The sequence below is a fragment of the Mercenaria mercenaria genome, chromosome 6 (genome assembly GCF_021730395.1).
Source record: "Mercenaria mercenaria strain notata chromosome 6, MADL_Memer_1, whole genome shotgun sequence".
NCBI lineage: Eukaryota > Metazoa > Mollusca > Bivalvia > Venerida > Veneridae > Mercenaria > Mercenaria mercenaria.
Window position 1 is genome coordinate 9037685 of NC_069366.1, and position 17677 is coordinate 9055361.

A 17677-nucleotide genomic window follows, 5' to 3' on the forward strand; every position below is an offset into this window, starting at 1 on the left:
CTATTACCCAAATAAAGTCCCAAGTTAAGTTTTTGTTTATACACCAGGACTGGTGACAATATTTTGATACATGCTTAAGTGACTGACCAAAAATTGTATTTCTTTATAGTAAATGACATTTAAATTTAACCTTGAAACTAATGACCTAAATGGCATCTCAAACTACCTTTCTTATTAAAACATAAAGTAAGTCCCCCACCTGAATTTGAACAGCTACTTGTCAACTAGCAATCAATTTTCTTTTACTCAAAAATAATCAGTTTTATTAAGTTAATTCAAAATATATGGCAGACAAGGAAAAAATGAAACAACGGTGCAGAATGTCACAATATAGGCCCGTCACAGCAAATTTGTTTACACTAGCACCTGTATTTGCAAATGGAATTTTAATTTTCTAGTTGTTTACAATGTTGTTTTTTTTAGAAATTATTGTAATTCTTTTATTTTTCTAAGTCCACAAAAAAAATCCTTACCAGGTAGAGATACCTTAAAATACACCCAAAATTTGAAAGTAATATCAATGTTGTACCACAGAGAAGTGGTCTTGGGTTTTCCCTACGGTCAATTATAAAAAAGTTACAATGTAAGTTATTTATAGTAACAACTAAGGGAAGTTAATCTTTAAAGAGAGAAAAAAAAAAAAAAAAAATCGAAAAAAAAAATTACAAGTCCACACAAAAATCCTTACCAGGTAGAGATAGCTCAAAATACACCTCAGAATTGGATGTAACATGCATGTTGTACTACAGAAAAGTGGTCTCGATTATTCCCTACGACTTGTAATGAAAAAGTTACAATATAAGCTATATATAGTAACAGCAAAGGGAAGCAATTCAAAAGAAGGGACCAGTGCATGACACTCCGTCTCATGATGGTGTACAATTGTGCCAAGTTACATCAAAATCTCTCCATGCATGAAGAAGAAATGCTCCAGACAAAGTCATTCTTGTATCTGACCTTTGACCTTTAAGTGTGACCTTGACCTTAGACCGAGGGACCTGGTTCTTGCGCATGACACTCCGTCTCATGCTTGTGAACATTTGTGCCAAGTTGTATCAAAATCCCTCAATGCATGAAGAAGAAATGCTCCGGACAAAGTTTTCATTCTTGTATGCTTTGACCTCTAAGTGTGACCTTGACCTTAGACCTAGGGACCTGGTTCTTGCGCATGACACTCCGTCTCATGATGGTGAACAATTTTGCCAAGCTACATCAAAGTCCTTTCATGCATGAAGAAGATATGCTCCGGACAAAGTTTTCATTCTTGTATCCTTTGACCTCTAAGTGTGACCTTGACCTTAGACCTAGGAACCTGGTTCTTGCGCATGACACTCCCTCTCATTATGGTGAACAACTGTGCCAAGCTACATCAAAATCATTCCATGCATGAAGAAGATATGCTCCGGACAAAGTCATTCTTGAATTTTTCATTCTTGTATCCTTTGACCTCTAAGTGTGACCTTGACCTTAGACCTAGGGACCTGTTTTTTGCGCATGACACTCCGTCTCATGATGATGAACAAATGTGCCAACTTTCATCAAAATCCCTCCATACATGAAGAAGATATGCTCCGGACAAAGTCTTTCTTGAATTTGACCTTTGACCTCTAAGTGTGACCTTGACCTTAGACCTAGGGACCTGGTTCTTGCGCATGACACTCCGTCTCATGATGGTGAACAACTGTGCCAAGTTTCATCAAAATCCCTCCATGCATGTAGAAGATATGCTCCGGACAAGGTCTGTGGACGCCGCCCGCCCGCCCGCCCAACCGCCCATCCGCCCGCCAGGGGCGTTCCCATAATACGTCCCGTTTTTCAAACGGGCGTATAAAAAGGGAAAACTAAAAAAACTAGAGCTATCACTAAAGGTGATGAATGTACCCCCCTCATGCACTGACACAGTACACTGCAATCTGACACATACAAGACGGCATAATTATGTGGACTGTATGTATACAGTATAGTAACAAAAAACAAAATCCCATAACTATGCAGAATATTTATCTAAAAGAACATAACATGCACCATGCATAACTAGGGTTGGTACTGATCACTTGTGTGAAGTTTCATTAAATTATGTGCAAGGGTTCCGAAGATTAGGCGCGCACAAGACTGCATATGCAGACTGTATGTACATAGTATTTTAACAAGAAACAAAGTCCCATAACTCTGCAATTTTTGTTGTTGAAAGAACCTAACATGCCCTATGCACAACTACTGTTGTTACTGATCACTTTTGTGAAGTTCCATTAAATTGTGTTAAGGGGATGAGGAGAGATGGAGCGCACAAGATTGTGTCTATGTATATAGTATAGTAACAAAAAACAAAGTCCCGTAACTCTGCAATTTTTTTTTCTGAAAGAACTTAACATGCCCCATGCACAACTACTGTTGTTACTGATCACTTGTGTGAAGATTCATTAAATTGTGTCAAGGTGATGAGGAGAGATGGAGCGCACAAGATTCTGTCTATGTATATAGTATAGTAACAAAAAACAAAGTCCCGTAACTCTGCAATTTTTTTTTCTGAAAGAACTTAACATGCTCCATGCACAACTACTGTTGTTACTGATCACTTGTGTGAAGTTTCATTAAATTGTGTCATGAGGAGAGATGGAGCGCACAAGATTGTGTCTATGGACAGACAGACAGACGGACAGACAGACAGACAACCTGAAACCAGTATACCCCCCCCTTACAACTTTGTTGTCGGGGGGTACAAAAACTAGAGCAAGAGTTAGGGTTCTTGTGCAGTGTACTACTCATTGCCATCTACCTATATTCTAAGTTTGAAGTCAATACCTTGCACAGTTCTTAAGTTATTGTCTGGAAAAGCAAAGTACAAGGAAATATAACAACAGCTGTTTGTAAAAAAGCTCGCTTGACTATGCAACAGCTTCCAAGTCAAGCAACGGTCATAATTTGGCAAGACATGTACCTGAGTCATTTTAATACAGTTTATAACGAATCAAAATTTCATTAAGGCAATGATAACAACTTGCATACAAATGATCAACTAATTTTTTTAAGTCAAAAAAGGGCTATGAGTCAAATCAGAGTTATCTAACTTGGTAAAGTCAGAGGGAAGCACTGTGCGAAGTTTCAATCCAATTATACATACAGTTGTTTCTAAGATACAGCTTTACAGTAAGTTGCAGGTAAATCTTTAAGCTGAAAAAGGGTCATAATTCAAAGAATGAAATTCAAACAAGCGCCAGCTAACTTGGTTATTTCCAAAGAGAAGGTAAGTATGAAGCCTTTTCTTAAGTTTCAATCCAATACTAATGTGACAGTTACTGAGATATGAACTTGCAAACTAAACTTTAACCGCAGCATGAATCCCATGCCAATGCCGACTCTCTACTGAGATCTGTACAATAGCTCTCTCTATTCTTAAAGTAGTCAAGATAAACAAGGGGCATAACTTGAAAACAACTGATGCAAGAGTTATGGTTATTGTGCACCTCCTCACTGCCAGTTACCTATATTCCAGGTTTGAAGTTAAATCACAAGCATGTTTTTGAAGTTATGCCCAAGACAAGAAAAGTAGGGACAGACATATAGATGGTTCGATTATAATATGCCACCCTGGGGAGGCGAAAAAATGTTTTAAAAGCTATCGCAACATGATGTTTGGCATCACAAACATATGGCGAAAATAGTAGACAAATTCTAAGAGCTTACAGTAAATTCTGGTAGATTTTTCTCCATAACTTCAACTCCGCCTTCTAAGAATGAGGATATTGAGGTACGTAGAACACGAGAGAAAACTTCAATCTGATGACACGCTGTAGACACTGATGTGATCTCACCCTGGAACCCGGCATCTGATATCAGCTAGAAATGTTCAAGTGTTATTTAACTTGGGAAAAAAAAACTGAGAAACACCTTTCACTAACAACAAATTATCTAACATGTAATATCAGGAAGGAGGTTTTAATACATTCAGGCTTTTAACTTACTCCTCAATCCTATCACATTAATATTATGTTTGTATGAAATGCATATTTGGAAAATAAATATTGTTTAAACCAACATGTAATATCTTATTCAAATATATGGTAATTTTCAGGAGTGTAAGTTTCAAATTGTACAATATCAAATTTTATTTTTTAAAACTAAGACAAATACAGCAAATTACACAATGAGAAATCAAATATAGAAAAGAAACACTTTTAACCCTTACCCTGCTAAAATTCTATAATGAACTTGTGCATCTTACAATCTGGACAATTCCATTAATTGTTAAAAGGGGTGTTTACCAAAAAGATACTGACTGAATGGCGAACAGTGCAGATCATGATCAGACTGCATGGATGTGCAGGCTGATCATGATCTACACTGGTCGCAAAGGCAGAATCAGTTGTGTCCAGCATGATAAGGGTTAAAGCATTCTACTGTGTGCTGGGTATTGAGTAACAGACATAATTCATATGGCTACCTCCTTGGAAATCAAGCCTGCAATGTGAGGTCAAAACATGGTGCCAAAAATGTTTGTAGAATTTGAAAACATTTGGTCAAGAAGCAATTTCTGAGAAACATGCTTACACACAAAAGTTTCACAAATTTCTGTGTTAATTTAGAGTTATGAAACTCCCTCTAATGACATCAAAGACCCTTGTGGAATTTGGGAGAAATCTGCTTTAAATACAAGAAGAACATTCACCAAAATTACTATGTTGAAAAAGGGGCATAATTTTAACAAAATAAAAGTCTGAGTTTTTTTATATGCCCTGTGAGGTCTTCCCATAATGCTGAAGATTTGTGAAGTTGAAAAGCATCTAATCTAGAAGATTTTGAGAAACCTGTTTATATAAAAAAAATTTGAACCAAAATTTCAAAGTAAAAAAGGGAAATAATTCTTCTTTAATATAATAATAAGCCAGAATTATGTAACTTGTCCTGTGAGAACAACTTATGATGCCATAGATATGTGTGATGTCTGAAGTAATTTGGCATATTAGTTTTTAGAGAAACTTTACACACAATATTTCTGTGATGCTGACTGTAGGCTAGCACTGTTGCTGCTATCTAACTTAGAGTGACAACAAAAACTCTCATACTTGAAAAATATTTGAAAAATTTCAAATCGTCAGTACGTTCTACATACCTTGATAGTGAAGTTTAACATAAGACAGTCTGGGTACTCCTCTGCTAGTCTATAGAATAATTCTCTCCATGTTGGAAACTCAATCATTTCAGCCAGCCAACCTGGGGTCTACAATATACAATGTTAGCAGTTTGTTTATCAATATGTCAGCTAGTTATCTGACATGTATTTAATTCAAATCTTCAACCTTATGATGAAATAAATCAATGAAAATGTTGCATTCCCTGACTGCTCTCCAAACTCCAAATTTTATAACCATAGAATCAAGTATCAACATACCTCTCCCTCATCTGAGAAGATAGAATCAGCTTTCTTGGGATCAAATGTTCTCACTATCACCTCTTTCAGATGACTCTCAACCATTTCCTGTACTTCATTAATATCGACTCCGACCTGTATCATCCACTCAGCAAGCAGGTTAACAGTCTGTGCTACACCATGGTAGTTGTCAGACAACAGTTCTACAACACGCTCTGGTGATCCTCCGGCTTGAAGAAACCTATAATCACATCACACACTTCCTGGGAAATCAGGTTTTGGCACCAAAAATTATTTACCAGAAATGTATAGAATACTCATTAGTGTCAGGTCAAAACTTACAGATAATAAAAGGGTCACATTTAGGAAAACACACTGACAATGCCATTGTATTCTTTTTATGTGGGTAAGTTTTTGTTTTTTTTCATGTTACAGTCATTCAATTGGAGGCAACCCCTTTCAAAGATTAGTACAGGTGGTATTTTCGACAAACAGAATGAAATCTAGACAAAACAAATAACAGCTAAACACTGACATATTATCAAGATGATCTGTTATATCTAAAAACAAAGGCAAAAATGTAACATAGGAGAGAAGCTTACATTTTGAGCATTGAGAACACACCCGGCTCCATGATAAAATCTTTTGTACCGAAAGTTTCGAGACATTCCTGCTGTACAGCATCGTCACCCATCTCCTCATCATCATGTTCTGGGCTCTAAAATACAAGTGTATTAAACTATGAGTATACTGTTTGTAACAGCCCAAATTGAGCTAAGAAAACAAAGACTGTAATGTGACAGGGGAAATGATGACAAAGGGTACTAAGAAAAAGTACCAAGAAATTGTTAATTCTTTTTTTTAATGGGAGCCTGGGGATGGATGATGCGGGGATGAGGGGTGGGGGGAATGACACAATATTAAGAAACAATAAGACAATATCAAGAAAACTAAATGTAAAAAAAAAATAATGAGGTAGAGTTGCTGGTAGTGGGTCGAGGGTAGTGTGAGTAGGAGCTTGAAGGAATTTTGAGGTGAGTCACCCAAGAAACATCTGTGTGAAATTATTTTTAATTAAGGCCATCTGTTTCAGAGATCACATGTGTAGTGATGTGGGTGATGATGTGGAACAACCATTTTAAGTTTAATAAAATCCATTTAGTAACAAAAGAAATATGGTGAAAAAACATCATAACTTGAAATTCTAAGTAAAAAGGGGATATAATTCATGAAATATTTGCTACAAAGTCACAATCGACATTGACTTTGTGTTATATATGATGAGGATAATGACCTGGATGAATAAGTTTGGATGTGACAGACAGCGCGAGTCGAAAATTATCACACTATTCCGAAACGTCTTATTATTTGGACTACATTAAAAACGACCTATAGTCCCCAGGTAAAATAATGGGCAGAAATAAACGAACTGGAATTTAGAAAGGGAGAACCTCTTACAAACAATATATTATAATTAGCGATGCATCCCAGTTTCTTATGCCAGAATAGCTAAAAAAAATTCAGCTCAGAGATGTTTATAATTATGCTGTTACAGATCTCTGAGCTGAAACGAATCCCGTACCGACACCTAACCAGAAATCGTGCCTGAAGTCTGTCACGCTATAATTTCATCAAATGAAATGCAATGGACTCACTTTTTTACTTTAAAATATTTCTAATCCATTTTTCTTTTGATCTAACATAAAATAATCCATGCAACATAATTTGAACACAAGTTATATACACACAAGTTTCAAATGGGTACCCCTGTCTACAATATTTTGTCCGCCATTGCAGTTCTCACCTGATAAGGGTAGTCTTCATTTTGAAAACCAATAGGCGGTACAGAATCATATTTATTGACTTTTTCTGAGAACTTAAACCTTCTAAGGTAAGTTTTTTTATGAACTTTATCGAAAATGGATATGTTTATGATATGCAAAATTTTGATCTTGATTTTCACCACATGCTCAAAACTTTTGCATGACATCATCAGTTTCTCACAAGAGACTGTGTGAGATGATGCGGTTTGACACTGGTTAGTTAACCAAATGGGGTTTTGCCATAACTTAATGGACTTGACCATAAGAAAATGAAAACAGCGTCAGTCAGCTGTCAGTTAAGTTATGGTAGCCAGAACTGATAACAGAAGTGTCCTGCATCTCATACATAGAGATACAATATTGACAAAAACTTGTACATGTAACTATACTGGTTTCGAAGCAGTTTCCGTCATCTTCTTCTTCTTGTCGTTCGCATCTACACTTTCAGACCAGTAGCCTCGATGAAACTTGTGGTTTGCCTAAGATCCTCAATGCCTCCATTCAGTTTCTGGTGGATTGAGGTATCTATTGGCCAAGTCGAAGCTCGCTCCTGGTCGTGCCTTTTGCATCTCTGAAGTATATGCTCCGCAGTCTGATCTTCTTCACCACATGGACAAGTTGGCGATGATGTCAGTCTGTATTTCTTGTACATGTGAGCATTGAGCTTGTTGTGCCCTGAGCGGAGCCTGACCATCATCACTTGTTCAGACCGATCAAGGAGATGAAAAGCATCTTCCTCCATCCTTGGTCTCGTTAGTGCCTTGATGATGGTGACTTTCTCCTTGTAACTCACAGGTACTGTTGGTTGTTCTGGCTGAGCTCCTAGCTTAGCCAGTTTGTCTGCCTCTTCATTGCCTGCAAGTCCACAATGGGATGGAATCCACTGAAGTGCTACTTTGCAGGTCATACTCAGGCTCTGCATTCTCCTGGCTAGCTGCGGAGCTTTATTGTTGATCAGGGCTTCCATGACAGACAGTGCATCTGTGAAAAAGACGACTGAGGAGCTTTCTTCTGCCGAGTCTTCAACCATTGAGACGGCCTTCATGAGTGCTTCAGTCCCTGCCTTATAGTTGCTGCAGTGTTTTCCTGTGGTTGCATGTAGTGTTTCTCTCTTGCCAGATGGGTACTGAATGAAAACTCCTGCTCCTCCATCTTTGATGGCGCATGTGGCTGATCCGTCTGTATAGACATGAATCCATAATTCCGGAGGATAGTCTTCATTGATCATAGCAAGTGTGAGGCTCTTCCGAATGCCTTCATCCTCTTGCTTCCCGCGGTCAAAACGAGGAACATCAAGTCTAACAGTCACTGAGGACAGATCATTCGCTAGTGGGTTTATGATGTCTTCACTACCTAATGGAGTCGTTGGAATGCTCAGCTCAGTTTTGAACTCTCGGTTGAGTTTCTTTGCCTCATGTACGAAGCTGCTACGTTTGAGCAGAATCTTTGTATAGCCATCTAGCTTGGCTTTCATGGGATGGTCTTGAAAAGACCTGAACTTCTCTGCTTGAAGCAGAACCTTTGCATATCTTCTGTCTTGTAACTGCTGTGTGCCTGTTAGCTTCTCCATGAAGGAGATTGGTGTAGACTTTGTAGCACCTGTCATGATCCGCAATGCTTGGTTCTGGACCTTGTCTAAAGCCTGTTGGTTAGTTTTGGCAGTAGTGGACCAGGCAGCTGAGCTATACTCTAAATGGGGTCTCACTGTTCCCTGATATACTGTCTTGAGTATTTGCTTGTTTGCTCCCCACGTTGTTCCAGCAAGTTTGCGCATCATGGCAAGCTTTTTACGGGCCTTCCCTTCTGCTTGACTAATGTGGGGCTTCCAGGTTAGCCGTTTGTCAAAGGTCACTCCAAGGTATTTTGCCTCGTCTGCTTCAATCAGCGAAGTATTTCCCATCTTGATTTTACCCGCCCTCTGCTTTGACGACAGGGAGAATAGTGTGGTGGACGATTTCTCTGTATTGATCGATACACACCAATCTTCAGCCCAAGCTGAAAGCTTGTTGATGGCTTCTTGCATCCTGTATGTGGCTGTAGTGGCATGTTCTTCCTTACACCATAACACCAGATCGTCAGCGTAGAGAGCAGCCTTAACTCCTTTCGGTAGTTCAGACACAGATCATTGATGAAAAGCAAGAAGAGTGTAGGGGATAAGACTCCACCTTGTGGGACACCATGACGCAACAGGAACTTCCTACTACTGGCATGTTTTAAACTGACTATGTCTACACAGCTATGTCTACACACTTTCCGTCATAAAATGAAGGTTTTTAAAATATCTTTTTTCTTGAACGTTTCAGTTCCGTAAAATGCTCCCAAAGAGAACAACTTAGCTCTTCTGCTTTATGAAAACATAAATATCGATAGTGTCTAGCGCACATGATAACACACAGAGGGGCTCCAAAAGGGGTGAATAAACAGAGCTGAATCGGTTGACTACAGAAGAAGTTTCCGTCATCAATTTTTGTTTTAATATTTGTGTACATTTTTACAGTGAATACGACTAGAAAAGCACCAGCCATGTTTTTTTTAATCTTTCTGGTGAAATTAATTAATACAATTTTAAGAAGTTTGAAGGTTCAGGTGTTAAATTAGGCTTGTTGAAAATAGTAGGTAAAAAAAACAGCAAAACCTGAGACTCGAACTCGCGATCTCATGCTTGTGAAGCCGATGTTCTACCGATTGAGCTAATCGGCCAGTTGACATCATAGTGACTAGTGTTTCATAATCGGACCCAAAGTGCAATCGATTATCAAATCGAATCGGAAGGGTACAATCGACTGATTATTAAATGAAACACTCATATATATATATTATACATGGTATTGTTAATTGGTTTCACCGCCGTCTACACACCCAAGAACAGTAATGACAATATATTGTTCTTTAATTTATTTTAGTTAAAATGTATACAAAATGTACATGTAATGACTTGTAAGAGTAACATTCAAAACAACAAGAATCAGTATTTGTCTGTAAAATTGTATTGTCACACATTTCGAACTAACAATTTTCTTCAACCTTGGTATATTGATGTGATTATCTCAGGACAATAATTAAAATGGAAATGTGAAATAAAATACATTGGTCACCATTCTTGTTTAAGAGCTTTTTCCACTTGAAAATAGCCAAAATCAACAAAATATTTAAAAAAAAAAAAAAAACATCTTGAAAAGCAGATTTTTCAACAACAAAAAAACAGTGACCTTTATTTCATACTTTTTATTTTCTATTTCTGTTTGTACTGTTTGTATACACACACCCACAAAAAAATATTTACAGTAAAATGAAACACACACACACACACACACACACACACACACACACACACACACACACACACACACAATAGCTGTTGGCACATATATCTCCAAGAATTATATTTCTGCTTTTAAAAACCAACCAGTCCACAATAATTTTTTTTAAATCACACCACGAGTGGCCTATAGAGATATATAAAGAATAGTGCATCACATCAGCAGTACATTCATGTCAAAGATCAAAGCGGTACTCTGTTTGAAGTTTAAGAATTTTGATTGACAGGTAGAAGCGGTTACATCTGGGTGTGATGTAACACTGTGTATTGCAAATATTACGAATCTTATGAATTTCTTTCGCCAGTTAGGGTTATTGGATTAATAGGATGTTTTAACTTTTATAAATTCTTAGGGTAAGAAAATTTTGTTATTGTAATGTTTTAACACGTTTATTTGACTTGTGAAATATCAGTGTAGTTTTTATCCTCGGGGCAGATTAAAAAGATTATGCAGAGAAAAAAGATTGAATCTGAAATTAATATTTGTTTGTAGAATTGTTTGAGAAATTATGATTGTAATAATTTCATGACTGTTACATATACGCAACTGACAGAATGACAGCATCTTACAATCAGTCAAATAGTTGATTCTAACTATCTTTTGTGATGTGTGACAAATCCATTTAAACAAGAATATAATTATATTTCCCCTCGATTTTTCTCACGTTTTTGTTGGGAAACAATTGCTTCACATACTATCCGAACTTACAGGAACAGAAAATTATCCAAGTTCCCGGTATTTCAATGCAAACAAGTGCTCTTCCTTGACCAAAAATTTTGGTAAAATGGCGGAACAACTCCCGTCGTCGGAATCGGGTCCTGAATATGTGTAGCCCTATTCAGCAGGTTAAGTAAATTAATACATGGAAAATAGATCTATTATTACCCGACAATCGATTGCATCTCACACAATCGATTGTCGCCGACCTGGAAAAATTAGCGACGATTATTCGATTGTCGGTGACAATCGGGAAATCACTAATAGTGACAATTTATATATCTTATATACACAAATACTACGTAAGGGATACAACTGTCACTTTGTATAGCACATAGTATGTGACCAGTGACCACCCTTGGATAAGAAAATCTGGCAGGGTATATTTCATATTGGTTTTTGCTTTCTTAATTGTGAAAAAAAATTACTGCCGATGCACAAAATGACTCATTTTTATCTTTATTATGTATTTTTGGTAAATCATCTGGTTTCAACTGCCAAAAGGAGAAACTTTCAACTTGATTGGGGATTACGGAGTTATTCTTTGCGCATGCGCATTAGTTGCACGTGAAATCCCCCATGTGCAGAATGTAAACAAAACAATTATGGAATGAACAATCTGAGTTTTCTTGGAAAGTTTTTACCCTTTGTTGCTGAAATTTCACAGAGCTCTGGATTGCAGGGTAGCATAATTTATGGAAACAATCTCGACTTGATTGTGAAGAACGTCACGAAACGTAAAATAACGTGTTGACGGATACTACTAGCCAATGGAAACTGCTTCAAAACCAGTATATATAACTTCTTCAAAATGTATGTAACAAATTAAGAACTGAATGAAATATTATTTGTTTTGTATGAGGGCTACAACCGTCTAGCATTCCAACCATCCGAAGTCTACTACAGTGCATATTGACTACCGCAATCATTTCGACTGTTTCTCTGAAAATATCAAGAAGAAGAAAAGCTCACTCCATCTGCAAGTCCATCTTCTCCAGTAGCATTCCACATTCCGTCGTCATCATCATCGTAATCTGCCATATTTTAATTTTAAAAAAAAAACAACAAAATTTCCCGATGGTCTCCGTTATAAATATACGTTATCAAGTTTACAATTTCGCCGCTTCGGGGCAAGAAAACACTAAATCCTACTCTTGAAAGAATTCGGGCCTGTAGTGTAGGTATAAAACGCCGGTACGCCTATAGTGCGCAATGGAAGTAAAGTGCGCAATGGTGCGAAATGGAGGTAAAGTGCGCAATGGAGTCAATTTTTTTTATAGCGTCGATTATTGGGTAAACTTGCTGGCTATAGCTAATGGAAACGTTGTTAAATGCCAAGAAATGAAAATGGCACACAAGCAGCATATATTTATGCTAATTCAAATTGTGCGCAATGATAGGTGAAGTTCGCAAAGAACATTTTTAGGAGCGATAATTGGATGTTCAAATATTTAGAAAATACTCACAGTTGTCTGTTTAAAATTGTTTGAAAGATTTTATTTACTCTCGGTAAATGCTATTGCAATAAAATGATAGATGTATCATAATCATAATTATAATTATATCTATCATTAATAATAACCCTTATATAACTGCCGACTTCAAAAATCAATCAATTTTATTGTATAGTCGTTGTATAGGAACGATTATTATTGTGTAAACTTGTTTGAAATAATGGAATTGTCGTGAAAAATCTTTAAAAAAAAAAAAAAAAGGCACATAACAGATATTTGAGCTAAATCACTGACACGCAATGGAGGCAAAGTGCGCAATGGAAACATTCTATTAGGAGCGATAACTTGAATTTTAAAAAAAAAAGTACTCCCAGCTACAGATTTTTTGTTTAAAATAGTTTTACTTAATTTATTATCGGTAAATAATATTGCAATAAAATGATATTTATATCATATTTATAACTTTAACGAATTTTAACAACCCTTTTATTGCTTTATCTAAAATAAGCTGCCGACTGATTAAGGTGTATAATTGAATTATCAGGATTATCACACCTATGCTAACTGATTAAATCACGCATCTGGTAAGTACTTCACGCTATTTTAATCGGTTACATCAAGAAAGAGCGCACGTGTTTATTGATCTAATTATCGCTGTATATTGCCTTTTAATGTATAAAAGAGTAATTAAGTAAGTTTTGAGATTAAATATCCTAATGCTACGATTGTTCCAGGTTGTATTATCGCCTTTCTTAGATATACAAGTACAAATTATTCTGAAAAATGTTAGCACATTATAAATAAAGTGTCATAGGTTTACTGAGCAGTGTGTAAATATTATATATTTTTTTTTTTGTTTATATGTACCATACTATTATTGTTAGACATATCATTTTATATTTCTTATCTTATCTGTATAGTTGGATAAATATTTAGAAAACACTCACAGTTATCTGTTTAAAATTGTTTGAAAGATTTTATTTACTCTCGGTAAATGCTGTTGCAATAAAATAATAGATGTATCATAATTATAATTATATCTATCATTAATAATAACCCTTATATAACTGCCAACTTAAAAAAATCAATCAATTCTATTGTAAAATCGTTGTATAGGAACGATTATTGTTGTGTAAACTTGTTTGAAATAATGGAATTGTCGTGAAAAATCTTTTTAAAAAATAGGCACATAACAAATATTTGTGCTAAATCACTGACACGCAATGGGCAAAGTGCGCAATGGAAACATTCTATTAGGAGCGATAACTTGATTAAAAAAAAAAACTCCCAGCTACAGATTTTTTGTTTAAAATAGATTTAATTTATTATCGGTAAATAATATTGCAATAAAATGATAGATATATCACAATTATAACTTTAACGAATTTTAATAACCCTTTTATTGCTTTGTCTAAAAATAAACTGCCGACTGATTAAGGTGTATAATTGAATTATCAGGATTATCACACCTATGCTAACTGATTAAATCACGCATCTGGTAAGTACTTCACGCTAGTTTAATTGGTTACATCAAGAAAGAGCGCACGTGTTTATTGATCTAATTATCGCTCCATATTGCCTTTTAATGTATAAAAGAGTAATTAAGTAAGCTTTGAGATTAAATATCCTAATGCTACGATTGTTCCAGGTTGTATTATCGCCTTTCTTAGATAAAGTTATAGAGGGAAAACGCAGACGACTTTTTTGAATACGCAGACAGGCCAATAAAACAATATTTAACTACGTGAAAGAGGTGTTTTTATACAAAGGACATTCAACAAAATGATAATAATCGATAAAATTATTAATTCATTTGTTTATATATTAACTGAGAAAAGATAATTAGGTCTACATACAAAGATTCGGACATGGACTTCGTTATCTATCTATCTATCTATCTATCTATCTTCCGTTACCGTCGAACCCCTTGCGGGGACGTAGACATTTTGCGCGTCAAAATCATAAAGAGAAAGAATATGGTGATAAAAATTTAAAGTGGAAAAAAACTAAAAAATAGCTTTGGTGAAATAAAAAGGTTAAAACTTGAGTTAGCATATTAACCCTAAAGGTTTTCTCCCGAAGCAACGTTGTATATTGTATTTCGGATGCAAAAATGAATAGAAATCTAGCGTTTATTTTAAAAAAAGAAACAACAAAACATGAAATATGAATTTTTAATAACACAGGTCTATGTTTGAATGTACAAATATTAATCAAATGAACTTGCGGAAAATATATATAATTTCTAGTCAGTGTGTTCTAGGGTAATATATGTACACGCTATCGTCTGCGTTCTCCCTAAATAACTATATTGTCTGCGGTTTCTAACAACATAAAATCTGTGTTTTCAATATGTAGCCTAACTATTGCCTGCATTTTTTAACTGACATAAAACATTTAGTTACTAACTTACTTACTTACTTACTGATATATGCACTATATTGTCTGCTTTTTTAAGCTACATAAAACACTTACTTACTTACTTACTTACTGATATATGCACATTCTCTATCGTCTGCGTTTTCACTATGTAACTACATTGTCTGCAATTTCTAACTTACATAAAACTTACTTACTTACTTTTTGATATATGCACATACTCTATCGTCTGCGTTTTCACTATATGTAACTATATTGTCTGCGTTTTCTAACTTACATAAAACACTTTCTTACTTACTTACTTATATATGCACATACTCTATCGTCTGCGTTTTCACTATGTAACTATAACGTCTGCGTTTTCTAACTTACATGAAACATTTACTTACTCACTTATTTACTTACTTATATATGCACATACCCTATCGTCTGCGTTTTCACTCTGTAACTATATTGTCTGCGTTTTCTAACTAACATAAAAACATTAACTTACTCACTTACTTACTTACTTATATATGCACATACTCTATCGTCTGCGTTTTCACTATGCAAAGAGCTATAAAAATAAATAGATTGGCAACTTGAAAGGCAAATAGAGCAAATCTCGCCAACCTCCCGTGACAAAAAAACGAGATCTCGTTACCGGAAGTGGCGCTTTATCCACGCGCCATTTTGTATGCGAAAGCAATTATTCATCGGTAAAATAATTATCACCGTATGACCACGCTTCTTTCGTTGGCAAAAAAAACCCCCTGTACTTCGTGTCTTAAGACCATTTCTCATTAATAAACTAATTTTGTTTTAGAAGCTAACATGTATTTTATATATAGTTTTAAAGGTACAAATTGTAACTCCATGCCCGCCGATGTTTGTTTTTAGTAAGATAACGCCGAATCACGCTCTGACACGAGCTCACGCGAGATTACAGCCAGTTGCCATTCTGTGTATTTTTATACTTCTTGCATATGCTTACTGATACGTTGCGTTCAACATAGCAGTAAAAGACATTTTGTATAATAAAGCATGTCTAGCCTATCGTCGGCTATGTAACATATTGTTTTTTAACTTATAAATATTGACTTAATAATTATAAAATGCACACAAACGTTTTCATATGTTACAATCGTATGACTTTTCTAACTTACATAAAAAACTTCTTACTATTAGTTACACTTACTTATTAATTAACAATTGGCATATCGTCCGATTTTCATATGGAACTTCGTTTGCGTTTTCAAATTCATAACGGGTTTATATACCAACTTACTTACTTTACTATTATGCACATACTTCCTACGTTTTTATATAATTATTTCATGCGTTCTAAGCAACAAACCCAACCCTGTATGTTTGCGTGAATATATCTGGGTTATGGGCACTCTATACGACTCTTCCGTCGTTTCTATAATGACCATTATTTGTCATTTATCCTATTATATCATAAAACTTTTGCTTTTCATCTCACATAGTAATTCAATGTTTATTGTTTAATATAGCATGTTTTCAATATTTTTCTCTTTCATAATTCATCTCGCTAGTAAAATATTCTTAACACATCTTCCTGCAATCTTGCATTGAACATTGTAAATGTGTATTAAAGTAAAAATGAAATTGTAGCTGCGAATTTCATTAATACATTTATGACATACTTCAAAAGTAATCGAAAAGTATAATACTTTGTTTAATAAGGGATCATTTTTGTTTCTGTTTGTTGTTATTGTTAAGGTTGGGTGTATTAATGTTAATCTAATTCTATAAAAAATGGTAGTATTTTAAAGCAAGGAGCTCGAAAAAAACACCAATAAAACCACAACAATCGGTATTATCTGAAATAATGAAAATTTTCTAATATAATTCTGTCAGCATTTCAAAGGATAATCGCAAAACAATTATTATTAATTTCATTTTTAAAAATCTTTCTCTTTCATATGTGATAAGTCCATTCAATAAACAATGAGATCTAGTTTATTGACCTAATAAAAGTCATTGTCCAAATCTAAAAAGAAAGCGAAGGCTGAGATATGGTTAGAAGTAACAAGTTAAGACATTGAAGTAACTATCTAATTCAGATCTTCTATTCAGACAGTATTTTCGATTAAATCTACTCTGGAAGTACAGAAGACAAGTAAATTTGGGATAGTATTTAACTCATTTGATTTGAAAAATGTAAAAACTTATAATAAAAGCGGTGCAGAAAATGCCGGGCAGTGTTGATTTTCGCATAAATGATCATTCGAAACAATTCATCAAAAGTTGCTATATTTTATGGTTTGTCAAGGTCTGTTTGTTCTTTTCATGATATTCAGATTAAGATAGCCAGTTTACAGTTATAGAAGTGAAATGGAAATGAACTTAACACTTTGTTTTGCGACGGGACGGTCGTAATCAGTTTTGCTAAATTCATATTGGTTACAACCGATTCAACAACAACACAAAGACCAATATATGTTCTATTTTCAAATTTCACTAGTCAGTATGAATTTTTTTGAATTAGGTTGGATTATTTTGATACAAAACATAATACATTAAAGAATTAATAAATATAGTAATGGTACCCTTATAGACATATATTACAAAATTTTTCCGCTCTTTTTTTCTGTTAAATTATATTATTTT

The 17677-nt window shown here is 35.0% G+C and overlaps 1 protein-coding gene across 1 annotated transcript in view; it reads right to left on the reverse strand.

The window, feature by feature from the left end:
• LOC123549712 (negative elongation factor D-like) overlaps positions 1-13514 on the reverse strand; it is a 28123-nt gene extending 14609 nt beyond the window's left edge. The window contains exons 1-5 of the mRNA XM_045338027.2: positions 12201-13514; positions 5971-6086; positions 5390-5609; positions 5111-5218; positions 3685-3837 (exon numbers count right to left, since the gene is read on the reverse strand). Coding sequence (XP_045193962.1) covers positions 3685-3837; positions 5111-5218; positions 5390-5609; positions 5971-6086; positions 12201-12269 — 666 coding nt within the window. The 5' untranslated portion in view covers positions 12270-13514. The remainder of the gene's footprint in view (positions 1-3684; positions 3838-5110; positions 5219-5389; positions 5610-5970; positions 6087-12200) is intronic.
• Positions 13515-17677: the final 4163 nt, after the last annotated feature.